We start from the raw sequence: 14,794 nt of genomic DNA, 5'->3' as shown, positions 1-14,794 counted from the left end.
GAAGAACTAGATGTAGGTGCCTGCTATCAAGAATGGGTTGAAAGCTGGAATGCCCGGTTGGCCAGAGAATGGAACATTAACCTTCTACCTTCCTTCTTAGTTTTACTTCTGACAAGATTAGAATAATCAAAAGTAGGGCTAAAAGAGGTCTTGAGAATTCATCCAGTACCTGAAATATTGTCTTTAAGTCAGAATCACTTTATAGAGAATTCTTTTCTGGTAGGTGTTAGTCTCTCCTATTTAGAAGTTTCTAGATGCAGAAATTCTTCAGCCTCTGTGGCATTTCCTCTGGTGTTCTGGTGATCTTTACTATTAGGAAGGTTTTCCCATGGGCTAATTGACTTTTTTTCCTGCAATAGAAGTATTAAATTACTTGGTCAGTCCTCGCTTGGCATTGTTCCTATCTTTTTCACTCATAGAAGCAGTCAGTGTTGTCTCCCCAGGCTTGCCTTCCCCTTAATTGAAACAGTTCTTCAGTCCCTGTTTTTGGGACATACTTTCTGAACTTCTAGTAATTACGATTCTTCTCTTGCAGATGATGTAATAGTTCACGCCTTCCTAGAACAGATTGCTTCATATAAGGTGTTACTAGCCTGAGTTACAGCTGAAAGCCCTGCGAGGTAGTGTCGGATACATTGCTTCTGTTTGAAAATTTCTGCAGTGTTGGCTTTCTGTCACAACACGGTGAGATCACTGGCTGTGGTCTGTGGTCTTCTGCATAGATCCTGGCTTCAGCAGTCTTCAGGGTCTTTTCTGCAGAAACCTTGGTCTTCTCATCTCCCATCTTGTAGCTGAGGAACGTACTGTTTGGCAAGCAGAGCTGTCACTGCTCAATGCTTGCTTTCAGAACATTAGATGGAACAGTGTGTTTGTATGAAATGGATCATGGGTCATTGCAAACAGTGTCTATGATAACATGTTCCTTATTTTAGAAGGGGCAGTGGGTTATTCAACTGATGTCCCTACACCAGACCGACCCCACAGCGAGGCAGCCACCTACGTCAATATTCCTGTCAGCCCTACTTCCAAAAAACAGCTTCATTACATGGAACTGGAACTTCAGGAACCTGGCACAAGCATAAGAGGTAAGGAAAGAGGTAAGGAAGTCTGCGGTTCTATCCCAACAGCACAGGATGCAGAAATGCAGACTGTATGGGCTATGGGGAATCTTAACCTCTCATCTGCCCTCAGGCTCTTGCTAACAGAGGAGTTGAACTCTGGCACAATTGTGAGGCAGTTCTTGTAACTGCCAACTCTTTTGGAAAAGATTTTTAAGTGATGAGGTTCTATAAGATATTGCATCCCTCTGACAGGTGCATTGAATATGCACTCTCTCTAAAGTGAACATTTCTCTGTCTGTGGAGTTTGACAGACAGTAATTTTCTCTGTGTTCTCAAGATTTTCAGTGCACACATTAGGACGATGCTTACTTAATTTTTCTTGCTTGACTTCAGAAACAGGGCTATGGGTGTAGGTGTAGGGGCCGTGCTCCTGAAGACACTGACTCTGGAGCCATGCAGCAAATGCTTAAGAATAGAACACAAGTGTTCTTCTATCCGCTCTCCATGAGGGTGTGTGACAGTGCTATAGAGAGGAAGCCAGACTGAGTATTTGATTTTTATTTTTAATTTTTTTTCTGGATCTGAGCATTATACTTCTAATGCTTAACTTGGACAATTAGCACATAAACATACAATATAGCTATCATGTATTGTCATTTAGAGATGCATTCCTCCTTACAGAAAGTCCCTAATCAGGTTCTGGCATTTAAGTGCTCACATGAATAGTTTTCATGTTTTCCATGAATAGTTTTCAGCTACTGACATTTTATTATACTTTTAATTTCAGCAATTTTACTAACTTTGAAATACTAGCACTTTTCCCATTGTTTGGTTTTGGTTTTTTTTATGGCTTTGTGGTTTTTTGTTTTGTTTTGTTTTAAATATATTTATCTGGACTTTACAACCAGATAGTTGTCTCTAGTTAAGTACTTCTAAGCATCTCCCAGACTTCAAAGTAATTCTTTGTCCAACATCCTGTTGAGATGTAAAAGTGACATTTCATCTTCATTTTAAAGACAGTGAACCAAGGCATTGAGAATGAAGAGCTGAATTTCATAAACTGACATAAACTTTAACTGTTAACTACCCCCTGAAGGTCAACTTGTATAAGTGTGGAGGCACATTCAGTGACCATAAACGTTTTTATTTTTGGATGCAAAAGTTTTTCCAGCCTCTAGATTTGTATGTCTGCATCTATACAGAACTATTTTACTTCTGAACAGAGAAGCTTTTTTCTCCCTTATTGCCAGTTATCAGACAAAATTGGCATTGTCTGAGGCTGATCCGGTAAAAGTTCAGAGTGCCTAATTCAGACAAAGAATCCTAATCCTGCCAACTGGCCTACCAAAGGTGTTTTCTTTTCAAATGCCAAATGTTCATTTACTGACTAGTAGCCTGCTGATGAAGCCTCCCACAAGTGGGAGAGCCGAGTTCAGTTTTGTCTTCTATCAGGTGGAGTAGGGGTAGAGATTCAAACCTGGGGCAGAAATACAAGTGGTTCATTTGCTTATTTGAAGAAAACCAGGTAGGTAAAATACATAGCTAACAAAGCTTTTGAGGTTTTTTCCCCCAGTTGTTGTTATCATCTTCCTCCCTTTATAGAGCTTGCCTTAAGACCAGATCAAGACAATCTAGGAAATCTGTGGAAGAAATGTCTCAATAGCTTAAACCTGGGTCAGTTTTACCCAGGAATACCAGGGTTATAGTCTTTTACAGGATTTCATTTGGTATTTCAGGAAGTGGATCATCCCGATATGCACAGATTGACATTGCAGCCACGGAGACAGCCCACAAAGTGGGAACACAGCATGCTCAGTGCCGGGAGGAACGTCTGCAGGAGCTAGAGCAGAAGAAGAAAGGGACTCAGCAGTGACCTGTCTAGGAAAGAAATTTTTGCTCACCATAAATTGGTACTAATTTATCTTCCCAAAGATTCACATTAATTGTAAAAAATACTCATACAAAATACTGCCATTGCTTATTGCATTTATACCAGATTCATTCCAATATCTTGATTCCTAATTGGAAAGCTGGTAGCATGAGGGGTGTGTGTGGTCTTCCTTTTTATTTTAATTTGGTTGTAAAGTCCAGATATTATTTTTTTCATATGCAATGAGAGATGTAAATTACCTTTTTCTATAATTCAAAAATCCTGGAGAACCTGGAACCAATTCCAGTGTTTATTAAATGTTGGCATTTTCTTTCAAAATAAGTAACTTGAATGTGTGCAGGTAAGGGAATGTGAGTGTGTGCGTGATAAGTGTACATATCTTTGCATGTGTGCCATATGTATGTATGTAAGCACACATTACTGTTAAAATATATGTATATATCTGAGCGTATAAATATGTAAAACCTCTATTAATATATTAATGGACTCTTACAAAAGCAAGAAAATTCAGTGCCTGATTTTTTGCAGGCACAATTTTGTTCAATTTATATGCTTATTTATGGACATGCTTAACTTTACCTATGGGTAATTCAGTGTTATACCTCACCAAGAGTTCTGCAGCTTTGGCTAAAGTTACTCAGTTTTAAAAGCTGCAGTGTCAGGGATTCATATGTGTATGCACACAGACATGAGCACACACAAACAGGTTATTTAATTTAATTATGTCTATAAACCAAAGTAATGTGAAGGGACATTCTGGGTGCTTCTGTTCTTAAAAAACTCTGTGACAAACCATAGGCTTTGATTTCATAGTTGCTGAGTTCCTGTAATTCTTAGCAATTCTCCTGGAGTTGAACGTATGTATCACTTTGAAAATCAGGTCTCGGGTTTCTCATACAGAATATCTTAAAATCAAAGTACTCAAAAGAAACACTTACTTTTGAAAACTGGGTTCTTTTATTTATACCTCCAAAACTATCCCTAATATAAAGCAGCATCAAAAGCAGATCATACACCTTGAATCTAAAACTTTCATTGAATAATTCCCTGCTGTCCCTAAATAGCATAAAACTAGTTCTGTGTAAGAGGATGATGTCTTCAGAGATGCTACATAGTTGAGGCACAACAGGATGTTATGTTGTAATATAGGTTTATCCACAAGTCTGTGACATCTTGCTTTTGTACAGTGAGATTGGATGATTCAAAATTTGACTTAGTTTCTTGTGTTGTGCATTGTCTATGTAATTCTTGTGTTCTATGTTTTTGTCCTGACACAAAATGTTATTTAAACAAAATGTTATCATAGTGACACTAGAATAACAAAGCAGTGTACTTACGAAGAAAAAAAATTGGCCTGTGTTAACTCCTGGAAGCCAAAGCTGATATGTTATCTGGAGTGATATCTTGGGTATTATGATTTTTTGACTGTGTCTTCTTAAGATACAATATCACAGCCCAGTTCTGCTTTTCAGATATGTGTTATAATTTATATCGGTGAGTGGAAGTTTTGTGCCAGTGAAGGTTTCACTAAGTGACATGGAATGAGAGGTATTTGTTTCTGAGGCAGAATTTAACTGATAAATTTATTTGAATGTAGCCTCAATAGTAATGTAAAATGTCAGAAATCTCTCAAATAAATAAAAATGTGTTTGAGAGTTGACAATTGCCATTGTCATCTGTCCTGTGCTAAGATACAGTTTTCTGTTTATCAGCCTGGCACATTTCTGAAAGGAAAAGAAATATTTCTTATGAGATTCCCATTTTAAAAGATTTTTCTCATTTGGCAAATGGACAGTGGTGATCTGCTTCGTAAACACATATTCAGTACAACTGGAATGGCCTGGACTTACAGCTCCTTAGGACCAGGTTTATGTAACTGAACTGCTATTCAGTCAAGGACCCACCACTGGAGGACTTGCAGGGTTAAAACTCTTGCTATGTGCCTATTTATGTTTAATGTTTAAAATGAGCATAGCTTGCCTGATGCACTGAAATACAGTGTTTTCCATCATGATATATGATGAAGTTGCAATATTTCTATTCTAAAAACCTATTTACCAGGAAAATATATTACCCAGGTTATCTACAAAGGCTGCCTTTCTGTGCATTGCTGAGAATCGCTTGCATTGAATCCTGGACTTGCAGCATGGGTAAAGATTTGATACAGTAGAAAAGGGCATTGGATTGCTGCTGGCCTTACAGGAGGGGTCACAAGTGTAAAAATATGTCTTTCAGGTTGAGCAGGGCTATGAATCTGTGCATGCACGTGGTTCTCTCTGCACATGTATTTGTGTATGTCATAGTAACTTCAGCTAGGAATAGCTAGGTGGCTGGATATAAATTTGTACTTATAGCCTTTGTTAATGTCAACATAGTTATCCTATAAGGCTTTCCACAAATGAAGTATTTTACTTTGTAAGATTCTGCTTCACTTGAGTAGGATAAATAGAAGAGAAGACTTTAACATGTCTTTTAAATTCACTTCATAATGCACTAAATTATGTTTAGAAGACTGAAGCAGGAGGCCAAACCTTATTGTTAAAAACTGGTGGGTGGTTGTTTTTGTAGTACCTTGCAGGTCTCCCTGACAAGTTATAGGCTTGACATTTCTGCTGAAGAAATTAAGTTTTCTCATTCGAACAACAGGAACTCGCAGAAATGGAAAACGTTTTTCCTAAATAAATAAAATAATGTGCCTTCTAGTTCCGGTAGCAAACTGGGGGAAATGGAAGTCAAACCATAATCCTATGAGCAGGCTTGTGCTCACCACATAGCTTGCATGGGTTAACTCTAGGACTGCTGTTAATGGACAAATAGTTAGGGATTTATTCACACACCTTGCACAAAACTTGTGCATAAGTGATCTAAAATACAGTTTGTGATCGCTATAGGATGATTGCAGATTCAGAGCTCTTTGCAAAAACCCCCAAAAGATCTCCCATGCTTTTGAAGATAAGTGTATCTTCATATCTTCTGCTGGTAAAAACAAAGGCTCATTTTTAATTTAAGATTCTACCAGAGTCAGATCTCCTCCTACCATTACCAGGAGTATGAGAAACTAATTACCAGAAGAACAAAACAATGTGATGTGGCTGATACTTCTGTGAGATGTTCCTGAAATACTTTTAACACAGCAGAAGTGCCAGTTTGGGGGCAGTGCTCTCGGTGGTAAGAAAACACTGTCAGCAGGTGCAGCATTTGGGCATAACCGTTAGTGTGTTGTATAGGTACCTCTTTCTTTCTGATAGTTCTACTCAGTAGGTTACTGCCAATGTAACTACTACTTCAGTGGGTTTTATGATGTTGCTCCAAGTTAACATGTGCTGCAGGAGAGAGGGCTGGAGTTTGGAGGCATGTAATTGCCCAACAATACAAACAGTTGTCTGGGTTTTAATAGCAGTCTGGCACCTAATTGTGGAAAATGCCAGTAGGTGTCTTTAGGCATCTAAATGCGTGGGAAAATCTGCCTCAAGAGTTGTTTTTAGCAAACAGCTTGGAAAAATCCTGCATTTTCCACCCTGCTGTAAGCAAACCAGGCTTTATTACTGTAGCTTGGAAAACCTGAATTTGTGTTATGAGTGATTAGATTTTTTTTCTGAGATGCTGAAACATGCACCCTTTGGTAAGTACCTTTTCTGGTTTGTCTGGGGTGACACACATATTATTGCTAAAATGACCACAGGAAGAAGACAGAATTTTATGGGTTACTAGCTACTCACTTCTGTTAAAATTATGCAATTTTTTCAGATGACAGTGCTGTTATATTTTTATGTCACCTTTTACCTGGGAAGATCCTCAGCTCTCATTCAGCCAGTCATACAAACATTATTTTGCAGCCTAGGTTGAAAGGAAATGTTAATTTAACATCATACAGCAAAGAGAACAAACAAAGCGGAGTAAGGATGGATGAATTAGAAGTTATTAAGGGAGATTTGTAAGAAGTAGCTCTGCAAATGTATTTTCAGTGTAGGTAGTAGAATTAAGGAAAAGTGCAATTTTTAAAAAAGTTGTATAGGTTCTGATGACTTCAGTTTTATGCTTTCCCTGAGCACCTGTATCAGCTAAATGTTCACAAGTCGTGGGGCCTGATGGGATTCATCCCAGAGGACTGAGGGAGCTAGCAGATGGACGGCAGGACCCTTCTCGATCGTCTACCAACGGTCTTGGCAGCCTGGGGATGTCTGTCCTGGGGTGCAGCAAACATGGTACAACCAGCCGGCCACAGACGTGATGTCCTGCTGCATTCAGCGCTGGGGCAGCCTCACCACGAGTACCGTGCGCAGCGCTGGGCCCCGCGGTTTGGGAAGGATGTGAAGGTCCCTGAATGTCTCCAGAGGAGGGCAACAGAGTTGGTGGCAGGGCTGGAAGGCATGTCCTGTGCAGAGTGGCTGAGGACATGGGGTTTGTCCAGTTTGGAGAAAAGGAGGCCGAGGGGCAACCTCATTGCTCCCTACAGCTCCCTAAAGAGGGGAGGCAGAGAGCGGGGTGCTGAGCTCTTCTCCCTGGGATCCAGTGAAAGGATGCATGGGCACGTCTTAAATCTGGGCCATTAGGGAGCATTTCTTTACCGAGAGGATGGTCAACACTGGAACAGGCTCCCCAGGGAGGTGGCCGATGCCCCGTGGCTGTCGGTGTTTAAGAGGCATTTGGACAATGACCATCATAACATGCTCTAACTTTTGGTCAGCCCTGAACTGGTCAGACACTTGGACTACATCATGGTAGGTCCCTTCCCACTGAAACAGTCTATATTCTATTCTATTCCGAAGATGACAGGCTTCAGGGTAGCCTCACTCTGAGGCTTAGGACAGCGATGAGCAGTTGGTTACAGATTAAAAGCAACTCTCCTGTGGACTCTTCTTTGAAAGGCTAGAACTGAACAACAGGAAAATATATGTAATTCACACCCTGGATTCTGACACAATAACTTTGTAAGACAGTGGGCAGGTTTAGGAAGGTGCAGCTGCCAAGTAAACTGAGTTTAGTAAAAACTTTAGGGTGAGTGAAAATTAATTTTAAAACTTACTTGCTTTCCGACATTTGTCTGCATCAGCGCATCTAGAAATAATTCAAATGTATTATCCCCACTGTGTACACAGAGGCGTATGTAACATCACTATGTTACTGAAACAATAAGTGTCAACTTATTTGAGGAATGTGCAGGGGGGGGTGGGATCAAGAAAGCAGATTTAGCATGACAGTAATTTGTCTCTACGTTACATTATACTGTTGTGAAATACTCCCCCCCCCCCAAAAAAAAAAAAAAAAAAAAAGCCCTAGCACCTGCTACTGCTGAAGTTAAATTTTACTCATCTGTGGGCTGAGCTGGCAATTTATGGATAGTTCATATACAGAAAATAGAGCAGATTGCATGCTCAGAAAGGAACCTGGCCTTTGGATACTGAAGTTTTATTATGTAATGGATTGCTCAGATTCATCACGCATCCATGTCTCTGCCTGCTACAGTTGGAAGATATGCCCCGTGGCCTGCCTTTGGCTGCTCTAACATTTGTCCTATTGCTATCAACAGCAGCGCTGCACACAAATTGAGAAGCCCAAGGAGGAATTCCTGTTGGGAAAGTTGTCCTTTGCCAGCTATTGTACTGACAGAGGAGTACGTGAGTCTGTAAAATGTAGTTTGGGCCACTGCTGGAGACCTGCCGGCTGGATTGTTGCTTCTTGTACAAAGCGTGGTTGTAGCAAGGAAGTGGAGCTTCCTGGGACAGGCTGAGGTTGCAGCTGTATCTGCTGTCAAACAGAAGATGGGCTGGCACTGTCTCTACCAGGAATGGAGTGGAAACCATGGGGTGGTTACATGCCGGTATACACTGTAAAGAGGCAGACTGTTGTGCTCTGTGTGCGCCAGTGTGTTGTTTCATTGCCCTTGTGTCAAGTCATGGAAGCAGTTCACTGACACTGTCTAGACTGTGGACAGAATTACCCTCCAGTCTGTTTTTCCCCTCTGTGGAAGTGCATGAAGCACAGTATGTGCATTGGGTGAGGGATGGTGGGAGCTGGGCCCTGACGGGACATGAAGGTGCATCTAGTCCTGCGTTCAGCTACCACTGCTATTTACCAACAGCTGGGAGATTTGCTAGAGATGGATCAGGTCTACTGAAAGCCCAGAACTGGTCTTAGGTGAATTTTTGCAATCTCTGTGCTTTTTATGGTGAATACCTGATAGTAGTGACTATAAGCGATAGCTGTGAGAATGCATTTCCTGCAGTGACTGGCCTTGAAGTCCCAGGTGGGCTGCTTTGGAGCTTTGCTGACACTACATACTCTTTCCAGCGTGCATACCTCTGGCCAAGCCCTCCTTTACACTGACAACATTTAACACGATTAGACCCTCTCATTCCTGTCCATCTGGCAAGTTTCAGCCTGCAGCTGGCCACATCTTCAGCTTGGCCCGTGACGGGAAGCCTGTCTCTTTCAGCATGGTGCTTGCCCTGAGCAGTGCAGGAAGAGCCAGAAGAAACTGGGTAACAGAAAACCTGGTGGCCAAGCAGCAAGGTTGTCCACATGAAAATGCCAGGCTGCTTAACCCTGCCCTTAGTCTCCACCATGTCACTGGAAAGCTGTAAGCAGTCAAAGCTGAAAAGGATGAGTTGTTCTGTTCCTTGGGTTTGAAGGAGCTGAAGAGAACTGCTGTTTATCATCAGTGTATGCCAGTGGCTAAATAGGCTCGCTCCTGTTTCTTCTGTAATCCTCGATATGCACTGTGGCAGTACTTTGATTTGGACTTGTGACTGTCCTATTTGGTTATATTGGCTGGTTTTTTCTTTCAAAAATTCTAGCATAGCCGTTGATACAGATGGCAATACAATAAGGAAAACAATTCCTAAGAACATCTTTGGAAGATCATGTTCTTATCCTGAATTAATAACTAATCATGAATGAAAACTTTGTTTTGCAGTTCTGCAAAGCTCTTTCCTCTGCAGGGGAATGAGGGTCACTTTGCACAAGACCTGAAACAATCCATCAGTGGTAAGGGTTTAGTGGCACCAGTGAACTGAGGCTAATGCAAACATTGTCCAAGACATATGTATCCCATATAGATTGTGGTTATTAGCTGCTTGAAGGAGGGCTTAGAGAAGGGTAACTCAGGTGTTCCAGGCCATGTTTACCGGTGTGGAAGGTGTTCAGCCTGTTGGGAAGTGGCTTTTGTGTAAAGAATCTGTGTCAGTTTGGGACAGATTAGGAAAAAGGTATAGCCTGAAAAATTCCTAACAAAAACTGGGAGAAAATTACTGCGTTTCCCGCTGCCGGTGGTCTGCTGTTGAACTGAAATAAGCAGTAACCCAATTCCTAAGCTCTTGCCATGGAAGTCTCTTCTTTCAGAGATGTGAGTTTTTGCACACAGTTCTTCTCTCTCCCCTTTTGTTTTCTTGAACTTCAAAATGGAACACATACTAGATCACCAGTGGCCCCAGGAAGTGGCGTGAATGAAGACTCTACACTATGACAGGGCATATTTGGAATTGTGAACGGGAGTCCCAGAACTGGGATCTGAATTGAGGTTGGAGAATGGGCCTTTCCCCATTGAAGGACCACTTACTTAATGGTTCTGGTTCAGATGTCACCTTGAATTAGAAACTGAGATTTGAATTTTGAGGTTAGACTCCTGGATCTAATGCCAAGCATTGCAAATTACTGGGTTTCATACAAAGGTTGCCAGTTCTCAGTGTGTTTCTTCTTAAAATAATGTAGCTCCCCTCCCTCTTTAAATTAAGTTGCCAGGAAAATCATAAATGAACATTAAATAGCATTTTGTTTTAGCAGGAGGCTTATTTCAAAGCGATTCAACGCTCAGTTTGCCCTACAGAAATCACCAGGTTTAAGTTGCAGTAGGCCAGTTATTGACAGGCAACCTTTGAGACTGAAAATGTTTAGTTTTATTAAAATGGATGTGTGCAGCTTTCTGATAAGTTAACATGTCGGTGAAGGAACAAAATATCTACGTTATATTAATGTATCCATTATTTTTACATTCACATGTTAAGCATTAACATCTGTGTACTGTTCTCTTTTTGATTTAGGAGAGTGTTCTTTTGTTGAGTGGTTCGGTAATATACATGAAGGTTTGGATATGAAAGTCCATTAAGGGCTACTGATAAAAGCAGCTGGGTTACAATTGTTGCTGTACCAATTATGGCTCAACTTGCTGTGGGTGAAAGTTTATAGATTTATTTTGGCCCACGTAGACAGATTTTATGAATGCTTCCATTTTATGACTGTGGATACTAGTAAAAGAAATCCACACAGTCCTTTGTTCTCTTGATTAACAACCTGCTTCCCAATAGGTGCTTTGTGAATGGCCTGAAATATACGTTAAATGTGTGTTGTATTTGAAAATGTTGATTCTGGTACTTAGAAGCTGTTTGTTAGTAAACACAATGTATATGGAAAATGCAGTCTTTGTTTTTCATAGCTCCCTTTTCTCTGTTACAAGGGTAGATCTGTTTCTATTGAAAGCAAGTGTCCATTCTACTCATTGACTTCTGTTTCGCATCTTTTTTTTTACTTATTTCTTCTATTCTCATTAAATGCTATGGAAAGAAAAAAATACATTTTACATTTAAAAATTACTTTAGAACTGCCTGTGTACTACTCACTAGTAGATTTCTGTATGTGAAACAACTTTTTAAACAAACTTGAAACCCAGCTACCTCTCTGAAGCAGTGCCAGATGATGACAGGGAAGGTCTGCGGATGGTATGTTGTGACCCAAGCATGCAACCTGTTCCCTCTGTCTGAGTTAGCCCCGAGCTGAACACAGTACTTGGGCTTGTGACAGGTGACCCTGGGTTAGGGCCTGCAGAGGAGCTCTCAGCAGCCCGGCTCCCTGTGTAATGCTCTGGTTTCTGGGCACTGTGGCATGCTGGACCCTGCCTGGGGACCTACATTCTTCCATGGAGTGTAACACTACTGGACTAATTCACCCAAACTCATGTAATGAATAAATGGCAGAACTGAAAATATGATGCTGGGGCACCTTTAGGGTCAGCAGGGCGAGATGCCTGCTTAAGCACAGATGCAGACCCCATGTGCTGGCATCTAGGCAGCATGCACACAGGTATGTGTCGTGTTCTTGTGCTGGGAGCTTGGGAGCTGCCTTCTGCTCTCCATTCAGGGCTTGAAGCCCTTATGAAGCCCCTCTAAATGCTCAGCCGAGACCAGCTGTTGAAGCAGCCACATCATGGAAACTAAGCTGGTTTCTCTGCCTCTTGCCTTCTGTCACCTTCTGTGCAAAAGCTGTATTATTACTCTGGCTCGAGGGAGCCCCACAGCCTACAAATGTAAATGATCTCTACTTGGTGAACTTAAATACTCTGGCTATTGCCTGATCTATCAGGCCTCAGAAGCCCTGGGGAGGGATGGGAGAAATCATTACAGCAATATATCACCCCCAGTGACTGTTCCACATTTGTCTTGGTAGAATGATATGCTCTTAGCTCCTCTACCAGTATGTAGGACATAAGTGTTTATTTTAAGAAAGACTTTGTTATTTTTGTTGTATTTAATGCCTTGTGTATTTATTTCCCTCTCATTTCCACATCCAACCTGTTTAATAAATAAAAATCTGTCCTACCTGAAATCACTGACATGTTTACTGAAATGGAGGTTCTTTTTCAGGGCAGAATTTGACAGACCATATGAAACATAAAACATTCTGATTTATTTTTTCCCCCTAAGAAATGCTGCTGTTGCCACTTTTGTATTTCAAATTCTTTCTCAGTGGTTTCAAAAAACTTGATAAATTGAATAATTACAAAAGGATCAGATAAAATACCAACTAAGGCAGAGGAGAACGTTCAACCACTGTTTAGAAGCTGTTAGTTCTTTCCTATTCAGATGTCCCTTCCATGCAATCTCATCTATGAACTCAATTATTCCCCTATCACTAGGTACAGGACAGGACTGCAGGCGTATTTCATTTACACCTTTTTTCTTGGCTTTGAATTTTTGTTGCTATTTACAGAAACACAAGAATGGTGACTCAAGCTATTTTTTAATGTTTAAAAGTCTCAAAGACTACCCACTCTTTTTGTTTTGGCCATATGAATTGTCTTTGGAGAATTAAAAACTGCAATAGTTAACAGACTTGTACATATATTGGTGTGTGTGAGGTGCAGACTCGAGTGAAATCAGACTTGACAACTTGCTAGCCTGTGCACTGTCCCCAGATCTCAAAAAGCAGGGAAAGACCCAAACAGCTCTGACAGGAATGGAGGCTATTCCTAATGTCTTCTCTATGCTGTTGCAGACGAACTCAGCTACAATTTCACGGGGAAGTTGGATTCAGGGGCAGCAACCACTGCTGTTTAATATTTTTTCTTCTCTAGGTTTCTGCAAACGATCTTTGGACCCAATGACTCATTAACAGCTATGTTAAGTATCTAAAGTGAGGTGACTGTGCTGACCTCAGTCTCCAACCTTTGCCACTGATGATCTGTGACTCATTCCTAATTTTAAATTACAGTGACATGTAAACATTTTGTCAGCCTCTTTTACTTTGAAGCACTTGCCCAGCATTCTCTCTGCTGGAGCCTACCTGGCCTTAAGCCTGGTTACTGTCACAGCGTGGTATGTCGTGACAAGGCACAGTCACCACTGCATGGTACAACCATCCCCTCTGTTTACAGCCTGTGCTGAAGCAGCTCTGCACTTGGAGACAACCATTATTACTGCTGACCCTGGTTACGTGTTCAGTGAATCCAGTACCCTGTGCTATTCCCAAGTTTTTCAGAAACTCTTCAACATATTTTATTTCAGGTATACACTGAAGATGAAAACCAGCTTTCTGCAATGCTGTGTGGACCATACAGCTACTTTGCCTGCCTTTATTGTAGGCTGAGATAGTCATGTTGCTTTCCCTTGTGCAACAGATTTCCCTCAGCAGAAGGTTCCGAACATTCTCAGTGAAAGCTCTTCCTTTTGTGTAGAGCCCAGCTAGGACTGCTGAGCAGAACTGCTCAGTGCTATGCTTAGTTACTTTCCTCTGCTGAAGTATTAGTGCATGTGTTCAAATTTTTCACCCAGGAGCCAGTGGTGTGAACCTCTCTCCACATCCAAGCTATAGCCACCAAACACCAAACTGACCTTGGTTGTGGATTTATGTCTTACTCCACCAAAGGGGAAAAACTGAAGGACAGAGTGAAGTCTGCTCCTTCCACATAGTATAGAGTACATTCCTGCTCTGCCTTCACCTTGAAAAATATGAAAAAAATAATGACAAAGATAAACCTGTGAGACAATGCATCTACCGCTATGTTAAAGAAGGCTGAATAGCCCTTAAAGTGATAGTCTGGGAAAGAAATGGTGTGTAGCATCTAGGAAAACAACACACCTGTTTTCTCATATAGATGTGTTTCTGTTATTTTTGGGTTTACTTTTTGTAGCCTACCAGACCAAGGGGATGTACACCATAAATTCTAAGGGTGACTGCTAATATTAATGTTAGCCTGTGTTCCTCCTGATAGACAATGATTCTCCGGAATGTAAGTAACCGTTAGCTTACGTTAAAATAAAACATACAAAAACCCCCAGTAACTTACTACTTCAAAGAAAGATACTCAGAAGCTCAAAGACTGCTGCCACAGTTTTGGTTCAGATCATTAGCACATTATGAAATAGTCTTTATGTACAGAACCATACAACTGTCAACCTACCATGGACCCAGGAACTGCATAAATAACATATAAAGTGGCTAATTCTGATTGAATGGATCTCTTCAACATTTCTCATGGAACAGGTATGGCAAGAGAGGTCAGAGAGCAGCTTCCTCATGCAGCACACTACAGTGCTGCAGTATGTGACAGAGCTTCTTAACCAAGCAGCTG

The 14,794-nt window shown here is 41.1% G+C and overlaps 1 protein-coding gene across 4 annotated transcripts in view; it reads left to right on the top strand.

Annotated features, from left to right (window-relative positions):
• DOK7 (docking protein 7) overlaps positions 1-12,549 on the top strand; it is a 78,591-nt gene extending 66,042 nt beyond the window's left edge. For all 4 annotated transcript variants that reach the window (XM_056338991.1, XM_056338974.1, XM_056338982.1 and 1 more), the window contains 2 exons: positions 933-1,085; positions 2,798-12,549. In XM_056338991.1, coding sequence (XP_056194966.1) covers positions 933-1,085; positions 2,798-2,934 — 290 coding nt within the window. In that variant the 3' untranslated portion in view covers positions 2,935-12,549. The remainder of the gene's footprint in view (positions 1-932; positions 1,086-2,797) is intronic.
• The last annotated feature ends 2,245 nt before the right edge of the window (positions 12,550-14,794 follow it).

The sequence above is a fragment of the Falco biarmicus genome, chromosome 1 (genome assembly GCF_023638135.1).
Source record: "Falco biarmicus isolate bFalBia1 chromosome 1, bFalBia1.pri, whole genome shotgun sequence".
NCBI classification, from domain to species: domain Eukaryota; kingdom Metazoa; phylum Chordata; class Aves; order Falconiformes; family Falconidae; genus Falco; species Falco biarmicus.
The sequence above is the reverse complement of the archived record's forward strand: the minus strand, read 5'-3'. Positions and strand labels throughout refer to the sequence as shown.